Here is an 11,742-nt window from a genome sequence, read left to right on the forward strand (position 1 = left end):
GCATCAGTGGGGTTGGGTGGGTACCTGCTGTCCGCAGCAGCCTTCACCCCAGAGTACAGCACCAATATCCACCCCCTGTGCCACTCAGCTGGGGACCCTCACTAAAACTCACACTAGTGACAGACTACACATGCCATAGGCATTGATTAGGTGCCAACACCTCCATATTCCCCAGTAGCATCTGCTGAGCAGTGAAGGGACTGCTCCTGGCAGTGCTCAGGTGACTAGATGGCACTGAGGGGTGGTGATGAGCCCAGCTGTTCCTGCCCGTCTCCCTTCTCTGGGCGTGGGGGTGCCGGAAGCAGGGGGGCCAGAGTGGGTATTCGGAGGCAGCAGCCTTCCCCCCAGCACCTGGCACCATCCATCTCTGCGGCCGGACATCCGCTGGGACAGGCCAAGCAGGGAGGTGGTGAGGAGCTGGCACGGCACGAAGGCACCGCGGGCACCGCGAGGGGGACATGGCAGTGCTGCTGGCCTTGTTTGGGGCACTGGTGCTGTCGGGTGAGCAGAGCTGTGGGTTTGGGTGCTGGGGATTCCTGGGTCATTGCAATGAGGCTGGGGCTGGGGTGGTGGTGTCTATGTCCCAGCTGAGCACACGTGTATCACTGTGTATCCTAGTTCACGTCCATGTGTGTGCTTACCTCCGCATCCAGTGTCACGGCTTCTGCACTGGCATCTTGTACTAGTTTGTCCCTACATGGCTCTGTATCCTTGTGTTTGTATATCCCTGTGTTCTGTGTCAATGCATGCCCATGTGTCCCCATATGTGTGCCATTCCTGTGCCCATACACCACATCTGGGTGCCCACCTCCCTGCTCTTGCATGGCATCAACACGCTGTGCACCCACACCCTCTGTCTGCCTCTGCCCACCCCCTCTGCCTGACCTTGAGCCCTCCAGGTGGGCTCTGCATTAACCAGGAAGAGCGGCTCATTCATCACCTCTTTGAGGAGAGAGGCTACAACAAGGAGGTGCGCCCCGTTGCCTCTGCTGATGAGGTTGTGGATATCTACCTGGCCCTCACCCTCTCCAACCTCATCTCGCTGGTGAGCCCCGGTGGGCAGTGCCTGGGGTCCAGTTGTACTCTATGGGCTGCCTTGGGTTGAAGGTCTTGGTTTGGTCAGTGAATATGGCCATGGCATCTCAGTATCCCCCACACTGTTTCAGAAAGAGGTGGACGAGACACTCACCACCAACGTGTGGGTCGAACAAGTGAGTAGGGACAGGAGGGGTTGGGGGATTGGGGCCAACACTGACAAACTTCTACTTAGACCCCTCTTTCCCCTTGGTACCATCCTCCCTGTGCCATCTCCATGGGCAAGGGGTGTCTCTGGCCTGGGCGTGGTGAGGTGACCCAGGGTTGTCTCCCACCAGAGCTGGACTGATTACCGCCTGCAGTGGAACACATCTGAGTTTGGGGGCGTCAGCGTGCTCCGCCTGCTGCCAGAGATGCTGTGGCTACCTGAGATAGTCCTGGAGAACAAGTGAGCAGAGCTTGGTCCCCATCCCCAATCTCCCTGGGCAAACATCCTTAGCCAGAGCTGTGCCCAGTGCCCAGGGTTCTCCCTTGCCTTGCCACCACTTCAGTTTCTCTCATGCAGCAATGACGGGCTCTTTGAAGTTGCCTACTACTGCAACGTGCTGGTCTACAACACCGGCTATGTCTACTGGCTGCCCCCTGCCATCTTCCGTAGCGCCTGCCCCATCAACGTCAACTTCTTCCCCTTTGACTGGCAGAACTGCACCCTCAGATTCAGGTGTGGGGTCTGGCATGGTCCCAAGCACTGTGCCAGAGGATGGGGTGGGAGGTCGAAGTGGTCGGCGCAGACCCTCACCACCTGTATCCCACCACATTTCAGCTCACTGGCATACAATGCACAGGAGATCAGCATGCACCTGAAGGAGGAGAGCGACCCAGAGACTGAAAAGTATTACCGGGTGGAGTGGATCGTCATTGACCCTGAAGGCTTCACGGGTAGCGCTGGTGCTCCCTGCTGTGTACTGTGGCAGTGGGACACCCCGTAAGGGGAACAGGGTCCCATGCTGTCCCATGTGTTCCAACAGAAAATGGCGAATGGGAAATCATCCACCGCCCAGCCCGCAAGAACATCCACCCCAGCTACCCCACTGATAGCAGCGAGCACCAGGACATCACCTTCTACCTCATCATCAAGCGCAAGCCACTCTTCTATGTCATCAACATCGTCATACCCTGCGTCCTCATTGCCTTTATGGCCATCCTTGTCTTCTACCTGCCTGCTGACAGTGAGTGGTACCTGCACTGGGCATGGGGACACCCATGTCCCATACCTATCCTGGAACACGTGGCTACCCCAATATCCAACATGGCACTAGGATAACCCTGTGCAGGACACCATCCAACCATCCCTGAGCAGGGCATGGGATAACCCAAAAGGGACCCTAGGCTACCCCTAGAGCATAAAGCCCCGTATGGAGCGCTGTTGGGCGGGACACTGGGAGGGGACATGGGATGGCTCCCTCTGCTCTCCAGGTGGTGAGAAGATGACTCTGGTGATCTCAGTGCTCCTGGCCCAATCTGTCTTCCTCCTGCTGGTCTCCCAGCGCCTACCTGCCACCTCCCTCGCCATCCCCCTCATTGGCAAGTGAGTGTGGGGCACATCTCACAGTCCCAGGGTGGCTGAGAATGGCTCTGCATGTCCCCAGACCCCTGCAACAACACCAACCCCAGATCTGTGTCCCCCACCCCACCAGGTACCTCCTGTTCATCATGCTGCTGGTGACGGCTGTGGTGGTGATCTGCGTCGTGGTCCTCAACTTCCATTTCCGCACCCCCAGCACTCACATCATGTCTGACTGGGTCAAAGAGGTGAAGGGGTGATGGGCACGGGAGGGCATCATGGCACCACGGTGTCCAATCTGTGCCACCCCAGATGGTTGTGTACCTGGGGAGAGGACAGAAAGCGGGGACACAGTGGCATGTCCTGTGCTAGGTGTTCCTGGAGTTCCTGCCCCCCTTGCTGCGTATGTCACACCCAGCTGAGAGCCCAGCAGGTGCCCCATGCATCCGGCGCTGCAGCTCAGCTGGGTACATCGCCAAGGCAGAGGAGTACTACAGTGTCAAGTCCCGCAGCGAGCTCATGTTTGAGAAGCAGTCAGAGAGGCACGGGCTGGCCAGCCGTGTCACCCCTGCTCGTGAGCCTCACCCCCCCTGGGGGAAGGGGGGACATGGGATGTGTGGCTGCTATCCTTGGGGGCTCAGGGTCATTCCATCCCCAGGCTTTGCACCAGCAGCCACGAGCGAGGAGCAGCTCTACGATCACCTGAAACCTACCTTGGATGAGGCCAACTTCATTGTCAAGCATATGAAGGAGAAAAACAGCTACAATGAGGTGGGGAGCGTGGGCACAGTGGGGAATGATGGGGCAGAGTGGGATCCCTAGGCTCCCCATGCTCTGTTCCTGGCTCCTTCCCCAGGAGAAGGACAACTGGAACCGCGTGGCGCGCACCCTGGACCGCCTCTGCCTGTTCCTCGTCACGCCCATGCTGGTGGTGGGCACGCTCTGGATCTTCCTCATGGGCATCTACAATCACCCACCACCACTGCCCTTCTCTGGAGACCCCTTCGACTACCGGGAGGAGAACAAGCGCTACATATAGGGCAGCTTTGAGGGTGATGGGGGTCCTATGTGGCAGCCCCTCCGTTCCTTCCTGCCTATCTGCTGTGGCTAGGAGAAATAAAGTTGGGTGCTTCACAATATGGGGTGCAGAGGTGGTGGTTAAGTGGGACCCAAAACCCCATCCAGACCCACAAGTATTGCCCTATCACTCAGTGCCCCACTGGTGCACAGTGGGTGCCTCCTTCCCTGCACAGCTCCAGTTTCAAGGGACACAGCTGACGTCCCCATGCCGTTGGGGGCCCAGGACAGCTGCCACATCCTCTCCGCTAAGCCAGGAATGCACTGATGAGGGGCTGGACTGCACTCAGAGCCTTGGGATGGGCATTGCTCCCCAGGCAGAGCTGGGGGACTTCCCCACCCTGGGGACCACTAGTGACCACCAAGGGGGACACAAAACACTGTCTGGGGGGGATACAGGGAAACTGAGACATGGAGCTCCTTTGGTCCCCACACCCAAATCCAGCACTGCCATCACCCCACCAGCACAGAAGGGGGGATGTGGGTTGTCTCCTACCCCTCCCTTATCCCACATTGCTGCTGAGAACAGCTGATGGGGTCAGGGACAGCTGTCCCATCCCAGTGGGCGCCTGGCCCAGAACGCTGGTGCGCAGGCGACTGAGCGGAGCCCCAGCCCTGCGCCAGAAGCTCCAACATGCGCTGCTCTGATCTCCTCCTCCTCGCCCTCTGCGCCCTGCCAGGTAAGGTGCACCCACCCGAGGGAGAGGGGCTGCCAAAGGGTCCCTGGTGCCCCCTTCCACCACCTTTTCCCCGGGGTTTTGTCATGGGTGCCCCCATGTGTGCTGTCCCCATGCCCTGCTTGCACACCACCAAGGCTTTACATGCACCCCCCTCCCCATGCGCCCTCCCCCCCCAGCCAATATCAGTATCGCCCCAGGGGCAGTACTAAGCTTCCCTTCCCCTGCTGGGATGCCCCCCCCCCCTCCCAGGCATAAGCTGCAGGAATCAGGAGGAGAAGCTGCTCCAGGACCTGATGACCAACTATAACCGTCACCTGCGCCCAGCACTGAATGGGGACCAGGTCATTGATGTCACCCTCAAACTCACCCTCACCAACCTCATCTCCCTGGTGAGACCCCTCGGCACTACAGATCTGGGGTGCTGGGGTGATGCTGCAGGAGCTGGGTGGCCCCAGTGGGATGGGATGGTGGAGCTAAAGGTGCCTCCCCTCTTCCTTCCCTGTCAGAATGAGCGGGAGGAGACCCTCACCACCAACGTTTGGATCGAGATGGTGAGATCTCAGGCAGGGCACCCCCTGCTCACCCCTGGCACCATTACCTACAGTCCCTGTTGTGGGTGCTCCTTTTGGGGCAGCCCCAGGGAGCACTGTGACCCCTACGCTTTGCTCCCCTCTCCCAGCAATGGTCCGACTATCGCCTGCGGTGGGACCCTGATAAATACGATGACATCCAGCAGCTGCGGGTGCCCTCCACCATGGTCTGGCTGCCTGACATTGTCTTGGAGAACAAGTGAGGCCACACTAGAGTACTGCAGAGACACCTTCCCACATGTTGTTGGCCCCACTTCGGGGCTGAGCCTGCACTTCTCCCCCCAGCATCGATGGGACATTTGAGATCACACTCTACACCAACGTGCTGGTGTACCCTGATGGCAGCATCTACTGGCTGCCCCCCGCCATCTACCGCAGCTCCTGCTCCATCCATGTCACCTACTTCCCCTTTGACTGGCAGAACTGCACCATGGTCTTCCAGTAAGCACAGCTTGGGAGTTTTGGGGGTGGCCCCATAGGGACAGAGGTGGGATGTCTCACTTTGCTCCAGGGTGGGCATCTTTCCATGAGCCCCAGAATGGGCGAGCACCATTGGCCTGGCATCTGGTTAACCATGGAGACATGTTTGCCCAGTTAAACTCCCATACAGCAGGGACACAGGTGACTGGCGTAACACAGCATCACTTTCATAGAACCACTTAGAAGGGAATGGATCTCAAAGACTGTTAAGATCTAACCCCCCTGCCATGGGTAGGGTTGCCAACCACCCCTGCTATTTTCCCATTGGTGCCACCCCTGTGCCCCCCGCCCAGGTCCCAGACTTACAGTGCAAACGAAATCAACCTGCTGCTGACAGTGGAGGAAGGCCAGACCATAGAGTGGATCTTCATCGACCCCGAAGCCTTCACAGGTAACCCCATAACCCCCACATGGCATCCCAAGGACAAATATTCCAAGGACAAGCATCCCACTCCATGATTCCCTACAGCCTGCAGCAATGCCAATGGCTGCTGAACTCAGTCAGTGGTGGTGGGGGGGGGGAAGAGGAGGGCTGTTAGCAGCCCTTGCCATTACACGGGCACTTAAGTTATTAGTGGAAGAGGGAGCAGGGGGGAGAGATTTGTTTTACCAGCCCCCCTGGCTCGCAGCACTCACTGCTTGGCAGTCCCTCCCGGAGAGCTGCTCTTGGCAGTTTGATTGATGCTGGGAACGTATCTGTCACGGCCAAACGATGACGTTTTCCATCACATTTTAATTGCATATTGAAGGAACAAAATGCTTTTCGGGCAGCGAGATTTATTTTTTCATTACCGGCCCAAGCTGAGATCTTGATTGGGAAAAATCTATCGCTCCCGCAGACAGCGGGGGAAAACAACGCGCCTTAATAAAGCGTCACGCTCGGCTTCCCCACGGCTGCCCAGTGGCAGGGAGATGGGGGACTCCCAGCCCTGCACACAACTCATCCCCATAGGGCTGCAAGTATCCCCTCCTGTAGCTCCCAGGGGGACTTTGGAGCAGCCCTCAGTGCTCAGCTTCCCAAGGTGGCCACGGCCCCGTCCTCCCACCTGGTGCCACTGGGATGTGGGGACTCAAATGGTGACATCACTGCATGGCAGAGAATGGAGAATGGGCCATCAAGCACCGCCCCGCACGGAAGATCATCAATTCAGAGCGCTTCACCCCAGATGACACCCAGTACCAGCAGGTGATCTTCTACCTCATCATCCAGCGCAAGCCGCTCTTCTACATCATCAACATCATCGTGCCCTGCGTCCTCATCTCTTCCATGGCTGTGCTGGTCTACTTTCTGCCTGCCAAAGGTATCCTAGCTCTGGTGGGCACAGGGGTGCAGTAGTAGGAACATGGGTTAGTGGGCATGGTGGTGATGGGTCAACAGCTCAATTTAATGGTCTGTGTGGTCTTTTTCAGCCTTAATGATTCTATTATATTTGGGATTTGAGGTGGATTTTTGGGCACCTCAGAGTTCTCTTGTAGAACTTGGTTGGGTCAGTGCTGGGGCATGGCAGCTCCTTTGGCAAAGCAGTGCCATGCCCACACCATTGCCCCCCACCAACCTTACCCTTTGCTTTGTCAGCGGGCGGGCAGAAGTGCACTGTCTCCATCAACGTCCTCCTGGCCCAGACTGTCTTCCTTTTCCTTATTGCTCAGAAAGTGCCCGAGACCTCCCAGGCAGTGCCACTCATAGGGAAGTAAGTAATGGAAGTAAGGGGATGGGGAACAGCATGCCAGCAGGGTCTCCAGGTGCCGTGGGCAGGTGGAAGTCACCTCCAATCTGCCCATATCCTAGGCAGACAAGGGACAGGGAACCAGGGCTCACTGACAGCCACGTTCCATCCCTCCATGTGCAGGGCCTGCATATGGATGTCATGCACTCACATCCCACTGCTGGTCCCCAGTTTCTTCTGGCATCAACCTGGACCCATCACTGCTTGTAACCCAGAGATTGCACTGCCTACTGAGGTCTCACATTCCCTCCCTAGGTACCTGACCTTCCTCATGGTGGTGACAGTGGTGATCGTGGTGAATGCTGTCATTGTCCTCAACGTCTCACTGAGAACACCCAACACTCACTCCATGTCTCAGAGGGTGCGCCAGGTACCTGTCTCCATCCTCCTGCCCCATAGGAAACGAGGTCAGTATCTGTGGTCCCCCCCACAGACTGGGGTCCCCAGGGGACCACACAGTGCCACCATGCTAGTGAACACTGGGGAGCAGTAGGTGCACATTGTCATAAGGGCATCCTAAAGGGATGCTCCCCAATGGGAGGAATGTAATCACACCTGGGCAATTTGGGTGGGTTGTGTCCATATTTCCAGGTGTGGCTGCACCTCCTGCCCCGCTACCTGGGCATGCACATGCCACAGGAGGACCCGGGGCCACCACAAGCCACCCGGCGACGCAGTTCCCTGGGGCTGATGGTGAAAGCTGATGAGTACATGCTATGGAAAGCCCGGACTGAACTTCTCTTTGAGAAGCAAAAGGAGAGGGATGGATTGATGAAAACTGTGCTGGAGAAGATTGGTGAGTGAATACCTGCTGGGCAGGGATGTGGGGTACTCACTGGTGCACTGAGTGATGCTGGATCATGCAGGACGTGGCCTGGAGAGCAACTGTGCACAGGACTTTTGCCAGAGCCTGGAGGAGGCGAGCCCCGAGATCCGGGCATGCGTTGAGGCCTGCAACCACATCGCCAATGCCACGAGGGAGCAGAATGACTTCAGCAGTGTGAGTTGGGGCCACAGGGCTCAGAGAGGCCGGGGGCAGTGGGATGGGTCCTCATCATTCCCTTGGTATGAGCCAACAGGAGAACGAGGAGTGGATCCTGGTGGGGAGAGTGATCGACCGCGTCTGCTTCTTCATCATGGCCTCGCTCTTTGTGTGCGGCACCATTGGCATCTTCCTCATGGCTCACTTCAACCAGGCACCCGCCCTGCCCTTCCCTGGGGACCCCAAGACATACCTGCCCCCGTGACAGGTCTGAATGATGGGGTCTGTGGGTCCCCAGACCTGGCTCCCAGTGTCACATGGGGTGATGGGAGCATGGGGTGGCTGTGGTTGTGCTGAACGTGGAAGTAAAGCCCATGGTGGTCTCACAAGCTCCTGAACATCTTTGTACCCATTGGTGGCTTTACTCCCTTTGCACAGCCCCGGCATGACCCTGAGGGTCACACTTAACAGGGGACATGGATAGTGCTACAGACCTTCAAGCCACACAACACCCTATGGAGGCACTGAGGGATGGGATGAGGGGGAACCAGAGCAGAGTTGGGCATCTGATGGGCTATGTACTGCAAGATCTACAGGCAGCGAGATTCACATTGCCCCCTGCAAACACTCAGCTTCAGTGCTGGGGCAAATGCAGGCCCTGGTATCCCCACAGCCATGGTGGCAATGGGGCAGCAATGGGGCTAAAGGTGAGGACAGGCAATTCCTCCTTTCACTTCTATCCCAGTTACAACAATTCATCTGCCCCTGCTCCCTGGCAAGCTCCAGCAAGCAGCTTTGAGTGGGAAGAAAGTAATAGAGCACCCAAATATTCTCTGGGGATGGTGCTGCTTGGCATCCACCATATTATAAACATCACCTCAGTGCCTCAACTCATGTACTGAGCACAGCCCCCTCCCCCTGCCCCCACAGTGTCACATCCCCCCCTGCTCCTCCCTGACCCCTGGGACCCGCAGCTTTGTCCCTGCTGGCAGGGGGGTGCGGGAGCCAGCTTGGGAACGCTGGCAGGCAGCACACGTCGGCAGCAGAGCGGCACAGCAATACGGCCTCATTTTGTCCCTGTGCCCCCATAGCCACGCACACTGATGTCCTGTCCCCAACCCCGGGGTGGCTGAAAGGCTGGGGGTGCCCTGGCCAAATGACCCCAGCCCTACAAGGGACAGGAGCTGATCTCAGCTGCCTAAGCGGTAGCACCAGACACATCCCCAGCCTCTGGGCTTTCTCTCCCTACCAAGATGCAGCATTGATGAGCTCTGGTGGGGAAACACTTTGCAGGTCACTGTGCTGTGAAAGGGAAAAATCCCCTCTAGCCCAGCAACCTCAGGTGCCTGTGCCACACCAAGAGCACTAATAAGGGCAACATCTCCCCACGCCTAGCAAGACCCACCTGCTCCACATCCAAAACTAGGAATTCCTTTCCTCTCTTCCTGGTTCAGAAAGTAGTTTTCCTCCTTGGTTCCAGATTGGAGACACTCCATGAGCTCCTACTGTCACTCTCTGAACCCCCAACTCAGCCATCAGCCGAGTCACACATGACCAGCTATACCCAGACAGCCACAGTTCCCATCCTGGCACAGCCCAGCATCCCCTGCCCAGGGAAAGCAAAGACCTGGTGGTTTACTCAAAGGCTGCTACACAGGGATCTGAGCAAGTGCAAGGGTGGATGAAACCTGAAGAAGAGCAGGGAAGGTCATGACTCAGCACAGTCTTGGGGCTCCTACACAGGCTTGCTTTGTCAATGAAGATGTGAAACCTTTTCTAGAACATGACAGTTTCCTTCCCCTCCCAAACAACCCACGACTATCTTTCCACCACTCTAGCTGGACACAGTAGACCACAGTCCAAAACCAATGCTAAGAAACCTATCTCCCAAGCCAGGAGAAGCACCAAACCCAGTGCTCCACATTACCAAAGAGCACCCATTTTCTTCTGCCCTCCAGAAACCTCGTATTGAAAGAAGTCCTATTCCACCTCCCAACCAGCTCATTCCTCAACAGGAACCAGTGCTGGGTTCCTCCAAACCTCAACCACAGTGGCAGCAGGAAGAACAGCCCCAGGGAAGGGCTCTTCCGCATTTCCCTTGCAATGATTATTTAAGGGCGAGCACAGCAGGACTGCAGCATTTTCAGATTTAATAGCAAGCCTGCACTCATCAGCACCAACTTAGACGCAGGGTATCAGAGGAAGAAGTGGGCGAGTACACGAAATAGCAGAGGTGGATGCGACGCACAGCTGGGCAAAACAACAGGACTAAAGCCCTAAGTGATGTCATCTGCAAGCAGCTAAATGCACTGTGGATGAAAGGAGCCTGCAGCTAGTATTTCAGCCTTGCCTTGCAAGGCTATTTTTGCTTAGACTGCTAAAATGTAATTACAACTAAATCCCCCCTAACAAATACCAGGGAGCAGCAGGGGAGAACTGTATTTAAAAGGAATTTTAAGTAGCAGCTGTAGTAGTACCTGATCACAGTGGGGAAAACAAACTACGCCTGGGAAAGATCATCTGGTTGAAAGCTGGTGGCAAACGAGTGGCAAGAACAGAAAAAGGGCTGCGGGGTCTTAAGAAACATGAAGAGTGATGCCGCGGTCAGGGAAATGGCCTCTCCCCCCTGCCCAGCCTGATGCCACAGGGGAGGTGGCCACAGGGGGCAGTTAGTCATTGCTGTCACTGCCTTGAATGCTTCCAGAGACCGCCTGGGACTGAAACCCTCAATGCGGAAAACAAGCCCTTCAGAAGATTGAATTATTTCAGGCTGTCTTCTCTGCTGGTCCTGGCTGCTTTCAGTCTAGACTTCAGTAATAACATGGAATTCACAATTTGGAGTCACAAGGCTGAAGGTCTCCCGGGCTCTGAGGCCAGAATTTGTCCCAGACACAGGTTGCTGGTTCTGCAGTCACTGCTGAATTGGCCCCAGCAGCCCCTTCTCCTGGGGGATTGTGCAGAGAGCATAGGGCAGGAGGTGTGCCCCAGCTCCGGCCACAACCTCCCCCTCAGGCCCATGCAAAGACTCTATTAAAAATGAAAGGCAATTGTGCGATTCCCCAAGGAAGAGGGGAAAGGCTAAAGCTGTTAATGAGTACAATTAGTGTTGTAGTCAAGCAGAATCAGAGGAAGTAATTAGCTCCTATTGTTTCCGTGGCATCTGAATTGCAGCCATGCTGGTTTTCCAAGCAGCAACCCATCAGTCCAGCCTTATCTAGAGCACAGGAGACAGGGGGTCACAGCTTCCACGCAGCTCCAAGCAGCAGTCCAGGCCATCACCCTCTTTCACTACAGCCACTGGGGTCCATTTCACAGATGACTGGAGACTTGCAAACAACAGCACACCCCAGCTCAGCTGCCCACAGGAGCATGCACAGCCCCACATCCATCCTCTCCTGATGGTTCTCCAGTGAGATGGCTGGAGTACAGCAATTAAGTGACACCAAATACCTCCTTGTCCTAGTTTAAAGGCAGCTTGCAGCCCTCTCCCAAACAAGGAAGGCTAACCAGGGAATATGAAGAAGCGGCAAAGACATAATAACCATCTCATTCTTCAAAAGAACTATTACATCACTGTTTGTCCACATAACTCCCCCAGTACAGCGCA

General features: G+C 56.4%; 2 protein-coding genes across 3 annotated transcripts; both read left to right on the plus strand.

Annotated features, from left to right (window-relative positions):
• The first annotated feature begins 123 nt into the window (after positions 1–123).
• Positions 124–3,736, plus strand: CHRND (cholinergic receptor nicotinic delta subunit). Of its 2 annotated transcripts, none has more exons than XM_085513630.1 (12): positions 124–501; positions 920–1,045; positions 1,167–1,211; positions 1,374–1,483; positions 1,601–1,756; positions 1,859–1,974; positions 2,064–2,264; positions 2,512–2,623; positions 2,733–2,847; positions 2,972–3,173; positions 3,258–3,370; positions 3,456–3,736. In XM_085513630.1, exons 1-12 carry the CDS (start codon positions 229–231, stop codon positions 3,636–3,638), a joined length of 1,752 nt encoding a protein of 583 aa, XP_085369756.1. In that variant the 5' UTR covers positions 124–228; the 3' UTR covers positions 3,639–3,736. The 2 variants fall into 2 exon arrangements, with proteins under 2 accessions (XP_085369756.1, XP_015726987.1); XM_015871501.3 differs by having other exon boundaries at positions 333–501; positions 900–1,045.
• A 469-nt stretch (positions 3,737–4,205) lies between these two features.
• Positions 4,206–8,524, plus strand: CHRNG (cholinergic receptor nicotinic gamma subunit). Its single transcript, XM_015871505.3, has 12 exons — positions 4,206–4,356; positions 4,606–4,745; positions 4,863–4,907; positions 5,036–5,145; positions 5,232–5,387; positions 5,720–5,817; positions 6,524–6,727; positions 7,003–7,117; positions 7,409–7,523; positions 7,745–7,949; positions 8,020–8,153; positions 8,233–8,524. Exons 1-12 carry the CDS (start codon positions 4,311–4,313, stop codon positions 8,398–8,400), a joined length of 1,536 nt encoding a protein of 511 aa, XP_015726991.1. The 5' UTR covers positions 4,206–4,310; the 3' UTR covers positions 8,401–8,524.
• The last annotated feature ends 3,218 nt before the right edge of the window (positions 8,525–11,742 follow it).

Source organism: Coturnix japonica, chromosome 12, assembly GCF_054131305.1.
Source record: "Coturnix japonica strain WE chromosome 12, WE-NBRP24, whole genome shotgun sequence".
NCBI classification, from domain to species: Eukaryota; Metazoa; Chordata; class Aves; order Galliformes; family Phasianidae; genus Coturnix; species Coturnix japonica.

Excerpts from the sequence above, each read along its gene's own strand:
- CHRNG (XM_015871505.3), top strand. The coding sequence starts at position 4,311 with ATGCGCTGCTCTGATCTCCTCCTCCTCGCCCTCTGCGCCCTGCCAG. Across the intron at positions 4,746-4,862 it reads TCACCAACCTCATCTCCCTG|AATGAGCGGGAGGAGACCCT; the intron begins GTGAGACCCCTC and ends CTTCCCTGTCAG. Across the intron at positions 6,728-7,002 it reads CTACTTTCTGCCTGCCAAAG|CGGGCGGGCAGAAGTGCACT; the intron begins GTATCCTAGCTC and ends TTGCTTTGTCAG.
- CHRND (XM_085513630.1), top strand. The coding sequence starts at position 229 with ATGGCACTGAGGGGTGGTGATGAGCCCAGCTGTTCCTGCCCGTCTCCC. Across the intron at positions 1,757-1,858 it reads AACTGCACCCTCAGATTCAG|CTCACTGGCATACAATGCAC; the intron begins GTGTGGGGTCTG and ends ACCACATTTCAG. Across the intron at positions 3,174-3,257 it reads CAGCCGTGTCACCCCTGCTC|GCTTTGCACCAGCAGCCACG; the intron begins GTGAGCCTCACC and ends TTCCATCCCCAG.